Below are 14,473 nucleotides of genomic sequence, written 5' to 3' on the forward strand. Positions count from 1 at the left end.
TCTTCACACAATTTTGCTCAAGAGTTCAGAAATTAAACTTGAGCAACTGGTGAAGGGCTAACTGCTTTGTCTCTAGGATAATAACAGTTCAGGATTTAACAATTCTAACAGTTAGAGATGTGAAGAATGCCTGCTGAATTGCAACACAAGTATTTGCCTGAATTGCTGGTTGCAGGGAATGAACTGTAACACATTTTAGCTGCCAACTACTGCATTTCTGAAATAGGGGGTTTTAGGTACAAGACAGTGAAGGAGAGGTGGGGAGCAGTTCTGGCTCTTGCCATGCGTTTTTCCCAAATTGGTTTCTGACTGTTCCTCTTATTGTATCAAAAAGGAGTTGGGCTGCTACTGGTGAGTCAAAAAATCAACATCCTCCCTAGAAAGGTGCTCTGCAGGTTCTTTTTTATTCTTAGTATGATTTACCCTGAAATACATGGATAAATGTGGGTTTTTCCTCAAAAGTTATACACCTGGGACCTATTAATCATTTTTCAATATTAAAAGTGTATTCTACATACTAATTCTATGAGCTTCTTAATAAATTTACCTCTCACACACATACACCTCTGAAAATTTCACTGAGAGGAAGTTACAATGTCCCTTGATTCCATCCTAGTTGAAGGGCACCAAACATGAGCTAGCCAGCAGACAGCCTTAAACCTTTGTGTCTGTCAGATGAAAGAACAAAAGGCAGAGCTCAGTCCCCATCATCCCCACACCTCCTCCCCTCCATTCCCACACATACCTCTGTATGAACAGACACTTCATGGAAGTGTTCAGGGGAAAAGGAAGCCCTGCTGCAGTCAGCCGGAGCTCTCCGTGGGCAGAACACACACACACACACACACACACACACACACACACACACACACACACACACACACACACACACACACACACACGGGCCGAGCAAAGGACCCACCTTGGAGAGCTGCCTCCTGAGGCTAAAGCGCTGAACCATGATCAGGAACCCTGGCTTGTCACACAAAGCAATCCAAAAGCAGGGAGGGGAAAGGATTTTGACAGCTTCTTAGGAAAGTCTGAGGTAAAACATCCTGAAGATTTTCAGAAGACAAGTCCAAGGGATTTCCCTGAGAGTCTTGGCAAACTTAGAAGCACTTCATTGTTCTGTCAAGACATACTGCAAAACCTCCCTCCAGTAAGAGAGCGAGCGAGGGAGGGAGGGAGGATGGGAGGGGCAGAGCCCTGGAGCTGGGTGCCCCGTGCCAGGCTCTTTTAGCACTTCCTGTGAGTCAGCTGTGAGGGGTCTAGGCAGATGGACCCCCCCTCCCCCCATGGAGTCATTAGCCAAAGACGCTGCCTTGGAGCCACCTGAGCCTGCCTTCAATGGGACTGCCCAAGGGGGCGGCATGGGGAATGCAAGAGGCTAAGGGTTATAAAGCATCTGCCTCCGTGAAGAGGTTAACCGGCAACTCTACGACTCCTCCTCTTCCTCCTCCCCTGGAGCCTCCGCGCCTCCCAGCTGAGTGTCAGCTTAAGGAAGCAGCAAGCCCTTCCCCGCCATCCCGGGCAAAGGGACTGCTGGAAGCGTTGTGAATAAAAGGAGATGGCAATAGAGGGGGCAACCACCGTCGTGCGGGCTCGGAGGGATAAACTCCTCCCAGCTGGGCTGAGCAGCCCCAAGCCTTTGTGTGACCCGATGGCCGGCCTCTCCTCCTCTCCTTCCCCTGCCCCGCCCAGCATACTCTCCTGCTGACTTCACCTCACATGAAGCGCTCAGGCCAGAAATGTTTGAACAACTCAATCATTTTTTTTCTAAAGCAGTTTGAAGTGAATATGATTAAGAATGAAAAAACCCACAGCCAGATGGGCTCTACCAAAGCCTGGCAAGCCATCTCTGCAGCCCAGCCCGCTGTCAGCAGCCTCCCCAAGGCCAGGATTCTCCCCCACGGCGCTCGCTAACTCTTCCACTACGCTCCACAACACACGGTGGGAAGGACTTGACTTTTATTGCTTTTCCTGACCTGATGCCACTTAGCTGCATGACTCTGGACAAGCCAAGTCACTTCATCACTCTCTAACCCTTAGTTTCCTTTTTATTTGTGTGAAATGGAGCTAAAAAAGGCTCCACAGATGATTGTTCAATGCTCCTCAGATTGTTAGGAACACTTCAGCAAGGCACCAACAATGAGGCAGAACAGAAGGACACAGTGAGTAGAAGGCCAGGCCTGGAACTGCTAAGACCCAGGTGCAAATTCTGCCTCAGATACATAGATCATGTGAGCAAGAGCAAGGCATTTGCCATCTTGGTGCCCCAGGCAATTAAGAAAAAAAAAAAAAGGCGTAAAGAGCAACTGAGGAGAGTCTGGCAGATTCCCATACTGGGAGTTGCCTACCCCAATGAGAGCAAATACACCCAGAACTCTATTCCTCAAAGTACTGTATAAAAGGCACTATTCTCACTACCCCTTCCCCAATTCATCTTGCATACTAAGGCACAGGCCGACCACATTACTGTCTTGCTCAAAAGTTCCAGAGGCTCCCTCTGGTTCCGGCCCCATGACCCTGTTTTACTCACTGTGTGTGGGTCCACTTGCCCACGTCCCTACTCTGCACCTTTGTCCAGACCACCCCTGGGGACTACAATGCACTTTCCTTTCTCCTCTGTCTCTTAGACTCTCATCTCCCTTAAAGAGTTAGAGACCCTGATCCTCTGCAGCTCCTCTGTGGACACCTTTGTATGCCTGGACGCTAGCACAGTGTCCACAGTACATTCGTTATTTGGTTGGTTCATTCTCGTCTTGACTCCTCATGATGCCATCTGGGGTGAAATCTTTTGCCATTTTACAGATGAGGAACTGAAGCAAATAAGGCTAACTGCTGGCCTATGGTCACATACCTAGGAAGTACCGGGAGCCACATTTGAATTCAGGAAGATGGGTCTTCCTGTCTTCAGGCCCAGCATTCTCTCCACTCAGCCGCCTAGGTACCCTTCCATAGGACACAGCGGGCACTTCATAAAAGCTTATTGAAAGTATGAGTGTAATCATCACCCACATCCCAACTTAATTACAGACTGGAGGCCTAAATAATTGCTAATTGATGGATGATCTGGAGATGAATGAGTATAAAGTGGGATGTTTCTCTTCTGGCTCTTCAGCATCTTGGGAGGTAACTGAAATCTTTAACTTTTTTTCTACTGAGGGAGAGTCCCCTAATTTGAAAAAAAGAAGTCAGACCCCAATTCAACTTGTCTGGAAGTACTACCCTGAACTGTTTCCAACTATCTCCAGGAATTTCACAAACTTCTCAAAGCAAAAGTAATTTAAAATATCTTCAAATAAAGCATGGCTCTTGCAGGAAGAAAGATGCTAAAATTCAAGTAAATAAAAATTCCCAGACATTATTCTGACAAAATCCACTTTCTCAAATTTTCCCCAGAAAAGATTAAAGAGAATGAGCCAACACACACTTACATCTTTTCTGGATGTTGAATAATGCACAAAGAAAAGAGGAAAAACTGAAAAATAATGCAGATCATATTTTTACAGGTGTACAGGTATAAGGGAACTTGGACATCATGTATCCCAGGATTTTCCAACATGGGATACAGAAATTTATAAAAACAATAGAGGGAATATTTAGTAAAGAATAGCATTATCCTATTGAAATACTGTAGAAACTAATAATCAATTTACTGTGTATACCAAGTTTATTGGTTATATCAAAATAGTGTATACCCTTAGGTAATAAAAATTCATCTCTGGGTATATACATGGTAAGTTCCATAGAGTTTATTTTATTTCATAATGAATAGAGGACACAGGAAGGCTTATAAGAATGGACCAGTAAAGGATGGGAAAATTTGATCTACACCTCTCATTTTACACGAATAAACAATAATTATTTATGAAGGATCTGACACTCTGAAGTGACTTGCTGGCCAGCACACATGTACTATTAAGTACTGTGTTTGAATTCAAATCCAGGTCCTCTCACTGCAAAAACCCAGCATTTTTTCTCTGCACCATGAGATGAAATAATAACTTTGCATCAACTATCACCATTAAAGTCTGGTAGGAAGATATATAGAGACTGAAAAATCAGAAGGTTTTACTTCACTTTCATTGACATGTAGATCATCAGTTAATCCAAACACAACAGGTAAGTGATAAAGGATAAGAAGAGCTTCTAAAAAGAGGAATTCTAAGGTATAAACAACCATATGAAAACATTACAAATCTCTGATTATAAGATGAATGAAGATTAAAACAATTTTGAGCTGACTTTGCACAATGAAAACTAACAAATACAGGAAAAAAAGGGAAAAAGTGTTCCTGCATAAGCTGAGCAAAGCTAAAGTCCACTAAAACATTCTTGGAAAAGCTATAAATTGGTCCAATTATTCTGGATACCGATTTGGAATGATCAAAAAAAGCAACTAAATTGTTCATTTACCTTGACCTAGCAATCTTACTATGGAATGTATATATCCAAAGAAGTCAAAGATAGCAACAAAGGTCTAATATATACAAAACTATTCATTGTAGCACTTGTTTTAGTAGTAAAGGAATGGAAACAATGTAGGTGTACATCAATGGATAGCATGGACCAATAAGTTATGATAAACAAATGTAATGAAATATTATGCTATAATAAGTGAACAATTCAGAAAAACATAAGAAAATGTATATGAATTGATGTAGAGCCATGTAATTGAAATTATTAAAACGAAGTAAAAGTTTGAACAATTGAAAAACCAATAATGGCCCCATCAAGCCAAGGAACAAACAGGCTCAAAGAAGTAGGGGAGTATTCAGACAATGCTTGGTACATATGTTAGTGTTGCTACTTGGATTGGGGCTACCTATTTTTTTCTGTTTTAAGAGAAGGTTCCATTCAGATGAGGATGAGGAAGGAAGGGAAGAATCCAGAAATGAAAGAGATATTTTTAGTTATCTATGAAACTTTAAAGAAAAATATATCAAAACAGCAAAGCTAAGTAGACCAATAATTACAGTCAAGGTTTCAATTCCTTCTATCTTGGAATTTATACCAGCTGGTCTAAACTAAAGTTAAGTAGAAAACAGATTGCGAGGTTTCTGTTCTATTTTTGACATGCATATGAAGGGTCTCAGTGCCTCAGTTTCTTCTTCTGTAGTAGGTGATCTGGTCTTCTTGCTGTTCCACAAATGGAGTACTTTATGTCCTAAATCCCCTGTAGAGGGAGATCTTTCTCTGCTTGGAATGCACACCCTTCTTCATCTTAACCTCTAGATCCTCTAGCTCTTCTCAAAGCTCAGTTCAAATGTGCTACCTTCTACATGTGACCTTTCCTAACCACTTCCTCTTCTTACCACCACCCCCTGCCTAGCATTGGTAATCTCCCCCCCCCCAAATTCCTTTGTACCTACTATATAGCCTGTGTTTCTTTGAATACATATACATGCACATACACACAGGAGCCATTTTAATTTTATCTTTTCATCACTAGTGCCTCACATAGTAAGTGCTCAGTAGATGTTTCTTGACTGACTCATGTAGAACACTGCAATTGTTTCATAATCCTTTTTATAGAAATGCTCTGATTTACATATCTAAAACAAATTTGGTTCCTTATTAAAAACAACAACAACAACAACACAACAACTCACACTTTGAACTGATCCAACCATTTTGGAGAGCAAGTTGGATCTCTACCCCAAAGAGTTTTAAAACTGTGCATAATATTTGACCCAGATATACTTCTGCTAGGTCTACATCCCCAAAGATTAAAAAAAAAAAAGGAAAAGGACCTATATATATTTATAACAGCTCTTTTTGTGGGGGCAAAGAATTGGAAAGTGAAGGAATGTCCACCAATGGGGAAATGGCTGAACGAGTGACAAAACTGTGATAGAATATTATTGCACTATAAGAAATGACAAGCAGGAAGATTTTGGAAAAACACTGAGATTTACATTAACTGATATAGAGTAGAGTGAGCAGAACCTGGAGACACTATATACAATAACAGCAATATTGTGCTATGGTCAACTGTGAATGGTTTATCTATTCTTAGCAATATAATCAAGACAATTCCAAAGGCCTTAGCATGAAAAATGCTTCCCACCTCTAGAGACAGAACTGATGGGGTTTGAATACAGATCAAAACTTTTTGAATTGTTTTTACTTTCACAACTTGAGTAATATGGAAATGTTTTGTATGACTGAACATGTATAACCTATATTCAAGGTGCTTGCCTTCTCGATGAATAGGGAGGGGAAAGAGAGGTAGAGAATTTGGAACTCAAATATTTTAAAAAGGAATGCTAAAAAGTATCTTTACATGTAATTAGAAAAAAATAAATATTTTTTAAAATGTATTTTATTTTAAATATCTGGTGTTAATTTTTTTAAAATGAGACAAAAATAGGGCCATAACTATGAGAAATTATATATTCAAAATTAGATTACAAGAAAATTAGTGGTTTTCCATTTACATTACTGAATTTTGTTATTGTGTTTGTTTTTAATTAAATAGCAATCTCACCTGTCTCAACAGGTTAAATATCATTAAAAAATCATTTGAATACTTAATTGCAAAGGTCCCAAAATTGAAGCTGAAGAGGGTCCTGAATAAACTTTAAACAAATAAAAAAGATTCAAATCTACAATGTAACCTGTGGTGGGGAGACAAAGAGTTTTATGTGATTGCTCAAGATTAAAATAAGGATTAGACAAAGTAGAGATGCTGCACCTTGAAAAGATATCTGCATGTTACTACTGATCATAAGTAAACAGCATTTTCTGTCATTTTCCATAGTCTGTGACTATACTACATCTTTTTTCTATTAAACTCCACATGATACTAGGAGAAAACTGTGCTAAAACTATCTCTTTGGGGTTTTGGTTTGAGTGGGAAACTACAAAGCAGAAAACAAATTAAAATCATTTTATGAGAATGCAAAATTCTTTAGTTTTCCTGGATAAGAAACTTCCATATGTAGCAGGCAGTCAGGTCATTCTAGAGAAGTTAGTGGAGTTCTCCAGGGAGAAGGCCTCCTGCCATATAACTATACTACATTTCAAATAAAGTCCTAGAGATGAGGAACACTGACTTCCATTAGCAATGCCCAATGGTCTATTCAAACCAGCAAAGTGCCAGTCATAAACACTAAAACACATATAACTTCAAGATCAAGCAGAACCCCTGGGGATTTTTCTCTCAGAAGCAAGCTTCCTTAGACAGTTGTTAAAGTAACAACACATTTTATTTAGGTTTAGGTCTAGACAAACAAGCAATGCCTAATTTTATGCTCATTAAGTTTAAAAATAGAAAAAGGATTCCACAAGTGTTTCTAAAAATGGGCCCCAGATTACAATGCTTTCAATACTAAACTGACCCTCTAGAACATTGAATGCCCCCCAATTAGGACCATAATTTAAAAAATGACATTCTGCTTGTTTCAACTTTTATTTTTATCCAAGGGGAGAAATAATATTCATGACATTTTTAAAGGAACCTCTTAATAAAATAGATACAAATCTTCAAAATCAGTTCCATTTGCTATTACAAATATTGAATGTTGATACTTTCTTTTGTTTGTTAGACCCAGGGGCTTAGGAGGGGGGAGAGAAGAAGATATGTTAGAAGGTATTGTGAAGGTTGCAGAGCCAGGTAGTCCACATTTTGCCTTCTATTCAACTTTGGGAATGCCGAGTCCTGGTCCTCTCCTGAAAATTTTGTTTTGCATCCTATTTACCTGAGGTTTTGGAAAATAATAGAAGTGAGATTAGAATAGAGGGAAGAAAACTAGAGTATGGAGTGGATTATCTCTAACATCGTTATTACTCTAAGATTTTATGACTAGAATGGATTCTTTAAAATATCAGTCTGCAAAACAAGAACTAAACCACCATCTTTTAAAAAAAAGATCAAGACATATTGTAATCTGGACTGTTTGTTAACAGCAAAACCATGTCTACAACACAAGTCTGAAGCTGTTTCCAGCAGGCCATTTTTTTTTATCACTTTTTTGTAAAAATTAGATACCCTAAAACAATGATGGTAAACCCTTTGGAGATGGATTGTCAGCCCCCCCCCCCCCCCGCTCCCCCCAGCCAAATGCCCATACCTTTGCCATCACTGCTCTAAGATCTTAAAAGACCTCAGAGGTTACCTAGTCTAATTGGAGGCTTAACAACAATCTTCTCTTCAAAATGACCTACAAATGGTCATCTAACTTATTCTGGAGCTTATTATTGAAGAGGAACCCTGACCCTGCTAAGGAAATGCTATAAAATTAAACTGAATTCTATGTGCAAGTGATTGTGCTAGCAAAGGAGATATAAACCTGAATGCCAAAAATAGCCCTCTTCATGGAAATGGTAGTTTATTGGAGAGTATAATACTTATCTCACGCTGTGCCGTGGCTTGGAGAGACTTGAATCTGTCCTTTTTAGGAGCAGAGTTTGGGTCATTTTGCCTATCAGTAAGAAATTTTCCAAGTATGAAATATCCCAATGGTGAAATTTCCAACATTTATAAGTCTAAGGAATTTTGAGGTTTACACACTCCATAAAGGCTTTGTTCTTCTTGCTCAATAGGTCTTCAATAGCAGTGTTGTTATCGTCGAATCAGTCCGGTGGTTGCGTTGTTTTGGGCCTAGAACTGCCTTTGATGTTTCCTTCACTGCGTCTCTGAACTGGTTCCATTTCTCGGTTGAGCTTCCAGTGAGTGGTCCCTTGGCAGACAGCTTGTTGTCCAGGCAGGACTGGAATGTTTGCAAATAATATGGATCTCTAAGACGACTCACGTTGTAAAATGCGCGAACTGTCTGGGCGCGTTTTGGATGGATGTAAGACCGATGGTGGGAAAAAAAGGCAGAAGAAATCCAGCGGTTTGCTGATATGAAAAACTACAAACAATTTTTCAGTGCCCTCAAGACTGTCTATGGGCCATTAAAACCTACCACCACTCCCTTGCTATCCTCTGACAGTGACACTCTCATAAAAGATAAAAAAGGCATCAGCAACAGGTGGAAAGAAGACTTCAGTCAGCTTCTCAACCCACCCTCTTCAGTTGACCAAAGCACCCTTGACCAGATCCCCTAAAACCGCTCCATTGAACAGCTTGACGTCCCTCCTTCAATAGAGGAAATCCAAAAAGCCATTAAACAAATGAGTGCAGGCAAGGCACCCGGTAAAGATGGGATCCCAACCGAGGTGTACAAGGCCTTAAATGGAGAGGCGCTCCAGGCATTCCACATAGTGCTGACCAGCATATTGGAAGAGGAAGACATGCCCCCAGAACTCAGAGATGCCTCCATCGTAGCCCTATACAAGAACAAAGGCTCACAAGCAGCCTCACAACTACAGAGGCATCTCACTACCCTCCACTGCTGGAAAGATCCTTGCCCGTGTTATACTCAACAGACTCCTGTCATCTGTTTCAGAGCAGAACCTGCCTGAATCACAATGTGGCTTCCGACCAGATCACAGCACTATCGACATGGTCTTCATGGTGAGGCAAATGCAGGAAAAATGCCTTGAGCAGAACCTGAGTCTCTACATTGTCTTCATAGACCTGACAAAGGTGTTCGACACAGTGAACAGGGACGCATTGTGGGTGATCCTCAGCAAGCTTGGTTGCCCAGCAAAATTTGTCAAACTGATCCAGCTCTTTCATGTCGACATGACAGGGGAAGTCCTATCTGGTGGAGAGACTTCTGATCACTTCAACATCTCCAATGGCGTGAAACAAGGCTGTGTCCTCTCTCCGGTACTATTCAACCTATTTTTCACCCACGTATTATGACATGCTGTGATGGATCTAGACCTGGGCGTCTACATCAAATACCGACTGGATGGCTCACTATTGGACCTTTGCTGCCTGACTGCAAAAACAAAGACAACAGAGAGACTCATCCTGGAAGCTCTCTTCGCAGATGACTGTGCTCTCATGGCCCACCAAGAAAATCATCTCCAAACCATTGTGGACAGGTTCTCCACCGCAACAAAACTGTTTGGCCTGACTATCAGCCTCAGCAAAACAGAAGTGCTGTTCCAACCTGCACCAGGGAGGCCAACTAACCAGCCGTGCATTACAATCGATGGCACGCAGCTTTCTAACGTCAACACTTTCAAGTATCTGGGCAGCACCGTCGCCAACGACGGGTCCCTAGACCACGAGATTAATGCCAGGATCCAAAAGGCCAGCCAGGCACTTGGGCGGCTGCGCTGCAAAGTCCTCCAACACAGAGGTGTAAGCACTGCAACGAAGCTCAAAGTGTATAATGCAGTGGTCCTCAGCTTGCTCCTGTATGGTTGTGAGACATGGACACTGTACCGGAAGCACATGAAACAGCTGGAGCAATTCCACCAACACTCCCTCTGGTCAATCATGAGGATCTGATGGCAGGACCAAATCACCAATCAGGAAGTCCTCGACAGAGCCAACTCCACCAGCATCGAAGTCATGATGGTCTGGACACGTCATCTGCATGGACCCACCTTGAATACCAAGACAGGTATTCAATGGTGAACTGTCAGCTGGACTCAGGAAACAAGGCCGACCAAAGAGAAGATTCAAGGATCAGCTAAAGTCCAACTTGAAGTGGGCTGGCATTACACCAAAGCAACTAGAACTCGCTGCCTCTGACAGAAGCAGCTGGCGAACCCACATTCACCATGCTGCCACCACCTTTGAAGATAAGCGATGTCGACGTGTTGCCGCTACGCGTGAACGCTGACACCAGGCCACAACCGCACCTCCCGTAACAACTGGCGTCCCAATGCCCCATGTGCCACAAAATTTGCGCCTCAGCCTTTGGACTCCAAAGCCACATGAGGGTACACCGTAGATGAAACTGCACAAAGACAATAGTCATTCTCGGTCACTGAGAGACTACTATATATATATATATATATATAATACTTATGAAGATAACTAAATTAAAATCATTTGAGAAGGGAGAAAGCACTAACAACCACAAGGTTTGGAAAGAAGGATTACTTAGTAAAAGATGGTCTGTGTTGAAGAAAAGCTCTTAGGATAGTTGATAAAAGTTCTGGCTCTTCCCTCAACTAGAATGCAGAGAGACTTGAGACAGGAAGACCCATTAGGAGACTATTGCAGTAGTAGTATAGGTGAGAGGTCAGGAGGGCACAAACTAAGATGGTAGCTGAGTGAGTAAAGAGAGATACGGTGGAAGTAGAAATGGCAAGAGTTGACAACTGATGTGTATGTGGGATGGGCGTTTGCCCGTCCAAAGTTTTAAAAGCTATATAACCTCTGTTTTATGATCTATAAAATGAGATAGTATGCCTAAAAAAACCAAACCCTATCATGAGTTATCATGAAGTTCAAAACAGGTAATATTTATATATATAAAGCACTTTTTAAAACTTTGAAACATTACATAAATATCAGTTATTATTTCATATATTTTTGATGGAGTTCAGATAAAAATGTGCTATATATCGTTATTTTTTATTTTTAATATTCTGAAGACAACTAACAGGTAGATAAAATTATTTCTTTTTGTAAATGAATATGTGTTGGGATGTACTAATGGCTCTTATCCTAGAGCTGTCTAAATATTTCTCAGTTTCTTTTGCTGCATCATCAACTACATCATGTCCTCTAACTAAGAGTTCTTTAAAGTTCTTTCTTAAGCTGCCTTCTCTTTTCTTTCTATTCTTTCTCTCAATGTCTTCATTAGTTCCCATGAGTTTTAATTTTCATTTCTATACAGATAATCACCAATCTCTATTTCAAAGTGAATGTCACAGAGATGTGTAAAATTAAAAATATCTGAAAATGAACTCATCTTTCCCTCCAAAACTTCTCCTCTTTCAAACTTGCCTATTTTTATCTAAGGCACCACCACTGCTATAGTCATCTAGCTTTCGAACTCACCTCTTTACCTTCCCCCATCCCACATACACATCAGTTGTCAACTCTTGCCATTTCTACTTCCACCTATACTACTACTGCAAAAGCCTCATAATGGGTCTTCCTGTCTCAAGTCTCTCTACATTCTAGTTGATCATACACAATGTTGCTCAAGTAATCTTCAGTAAGTACAGCTCTGATCACATGACTCTCCTACTCTAGAATGACTATAAACTCCTTTGAAGAGCTGTTAAAGCCCTTCACAAGTGGGCCCCAGCCCAGTCCTCCAGGCTCACTAGACATTATTACTCCCTTCTCAGACTCTTGTGATCCAGCAAACTGTCCTCTTCTGTTCCTCACCCATGACACACCATCTGTGACTCACTGATGTTCCTCTTCTGCTTTTGAGGCAGCTCCAGCATCACCTTTTACACAGAGCCTTTTCTAATCCTTACTGGTCAGTGCCTTCCCTTACAAATGATAAACATGTGATGGAACACTATTGTCCTATAAGAAATGGGATATGTGTGCAATATAGCTTTGTAGGAACTAATGAAGAGTGAAGAAAACACAAACCAGGACACCCATTTATACAATGACAGTTTGATAAAGACAATTGTAAAAGACTTGAGAACTCTGATCAGCATAATGACCAATCAAAAATTCCATTAATTAATGATGAAGCATACTACCCACCCTCCTGAAAGAGGTAAAAAACTCAAGTGCAGAAACTGGTTTTGCTTTTTTTTTTTTTAATGTAACCAGGGTTTTGTTTTTCTTTCATTCCCAATCGTGGGTTGGGGGAAGGGAGGAGTTAGAGTAAGAGAGAAAGAAAGTGGATTTTTGCTGACTGAATGAATTAAATATAATCAAAAGAAAAATAATGTCTTGGGGTCAGAGAGTCATGTCAGAGGTTATGGGGATCTAAGCCAATTTAGCCATCTCTCTCCAAGCTAGAAATAGCTTGGATATAAACTAATGTTAAATTCAAAATAATAGTTTCTAGCAGACTTGAGGACTGGGGGGGGGGGGGGAAGAAAAGAAAACATATGAGCCTGAATTAAGCCAATGACATGATCTATATTGTTCAAACCAACATAGGGAGGGGAAAGACAACCAAAATCTTCCCTTACTAGTTTCTTTACTACGTATATAGCTATTTAAAAAACCTTTTCAAGGCAATAACAGTGTGCTCTCATTTCTCTAACATATGGTGAAGTGGTGCCATAGTGAACAAAGTGTTGGACCTGAGGCCTGAATTCAAATCAGACCTCAAGATGCTTACCAACTGTGGGACACCAGGCAAGCAATTAAGCTCTGTCTATCTTAGTTTCCTCAGCTGTGAAATGGCAATAATAATCCTCCCACAGTTGTGAGAATTAAAAGAGCTAATAATTGTAAAGTAGCATGCAGTAGGCTCTATGTAAATGCTGGCTATTATTATTTTCTTTCTCAGACACACAACACACACATACACTTTCTACTATTATGATTCACTTACAGGATCTAACATTACCAGTATCATGTAATCTTAAAAACGAACTCTCATTTTCTCTCAATACTTACTATTTGGAATTTGTTTTCCTAAACTTCATTCTTCTGTTGATTTTTGGCACTGATTTAATAACTTTACATCTTAACAGTTAATATGATTTATTTAAAAAGAGTGAAACACTGACTTCCCTGCCCTAATCTACTTCTATTAGGGTTGTTTCCATTGAGAGTATTTCAATGGTTTTTTTTTTTAATTGATTAGTTAGATTTTATACATAACAAATAAGAGGCACAAGGTGGTCACGTTATCTGTCAGGGACAAGATGGTATATGCTGAGGCTAATTCTGTCCACCTTTTAATACTTTGGTGAATTAAAAATTTGTGACATTGCTTATATAATATAACCACACAACCAAAGGAATGGTATCTAGCAACTATCAAAGGGAGCACTTGATTTACAGTCAGGGAACCAAATCTGGATTTTAACTTTATCACTTGAGTTACCAAGAGACTCCTCTTCTCTGGGATTCAGAATCCTCATCTGTGAAATGAGGGGCCTGAGCTAGACTATTTACACAGTCCCTTTGAGCTTTAAATTTATGATTCTGCTACAAAAACACAAAGAGGCTCAGGACAGACCCAAGATATGGTAGTTTTGAACAACAATTAAAGCATGATTATTCTCCTATACTTTTTCCCTTTCTCATGGGGTGGGAGGGATGGAGAAACAGACCACATGGCTAACATTCTTAAGCAAGGAAAGAGTTTTTAAAAAATGGTAATGTTAGGCACATCTAGTTCAGATTGATTCCATTGTGTCAATGCTTTACTCCAAATAAGACAAAAGTATGAACAGTTTAGCATCCTAAAAACCCAGGGTGAAGAGAGCGCATGAGAGATGATCAATAGTGACAAGCAACAGCGACTGAGTGCTCTTTCTATTCCTTTTGATGGCTACTCAAAGCTATTTTTTGGCTGTGTAGTTATACCAGCAATGTCACAAGTTATTAGAAAATGTTATAAAGAGGTAAAGAAGGATAAGATAAAAGATAAGAATAAAAAGGATGAGAAGAGGCTATAAAATTTAGTAATTAAGAGATCTTTGGTAACTTTGGAGAGGCAATTTCAGTGGAATTATG

At 40.2% G+C, this 14,473-nt stretch overlaps 1 protein-coding gene across 3 annotated transcripts in view; it reads right to left on the reverse strand.

The window, feature by feature from the left end:
- Positions 1–14,473, reverse strand: part of TMCC1 (transmembrane and coiled-coil domain family 1) — a 307,939-nt gene that overhangs the window by 130,338 nt on the left and 163,128 nt on the right. Inside the window, exon 1 of one of the 3 annotated variants that reach the window (XM_016424504.2) lies at positions 923–7,972. The exons of the other annotated variants lie outside the window; for them this stretch is intronic. Within the exon in view, the coding sequence (XP_016279990.1) occupies positions 923–961 (39 nt within the window). The 5' untranslated portion in view covers positions 962–7,972. Of the gene's footprint in view, positions 1–922; positions 7,973–14,473 lie in introns of those variants that run through there. 3 annotated transcript variants of the gene reach the window in all.

Source organism: Monodelphis domestica, chromosome 7 (genome assembly GCF_027887165.1).
Source record: "Monodelphis domestica isolate mMonDom1 chromosome 7, mMonDom1.pri, whole genome shotgun sequence".
Classification (NCBI taxonomy): Eukaryota; Metazoa; Chordata; class Mammalia; order Didelphimorphia; family Didelphidae; genus Monodelphis; species Monodelphis domestica.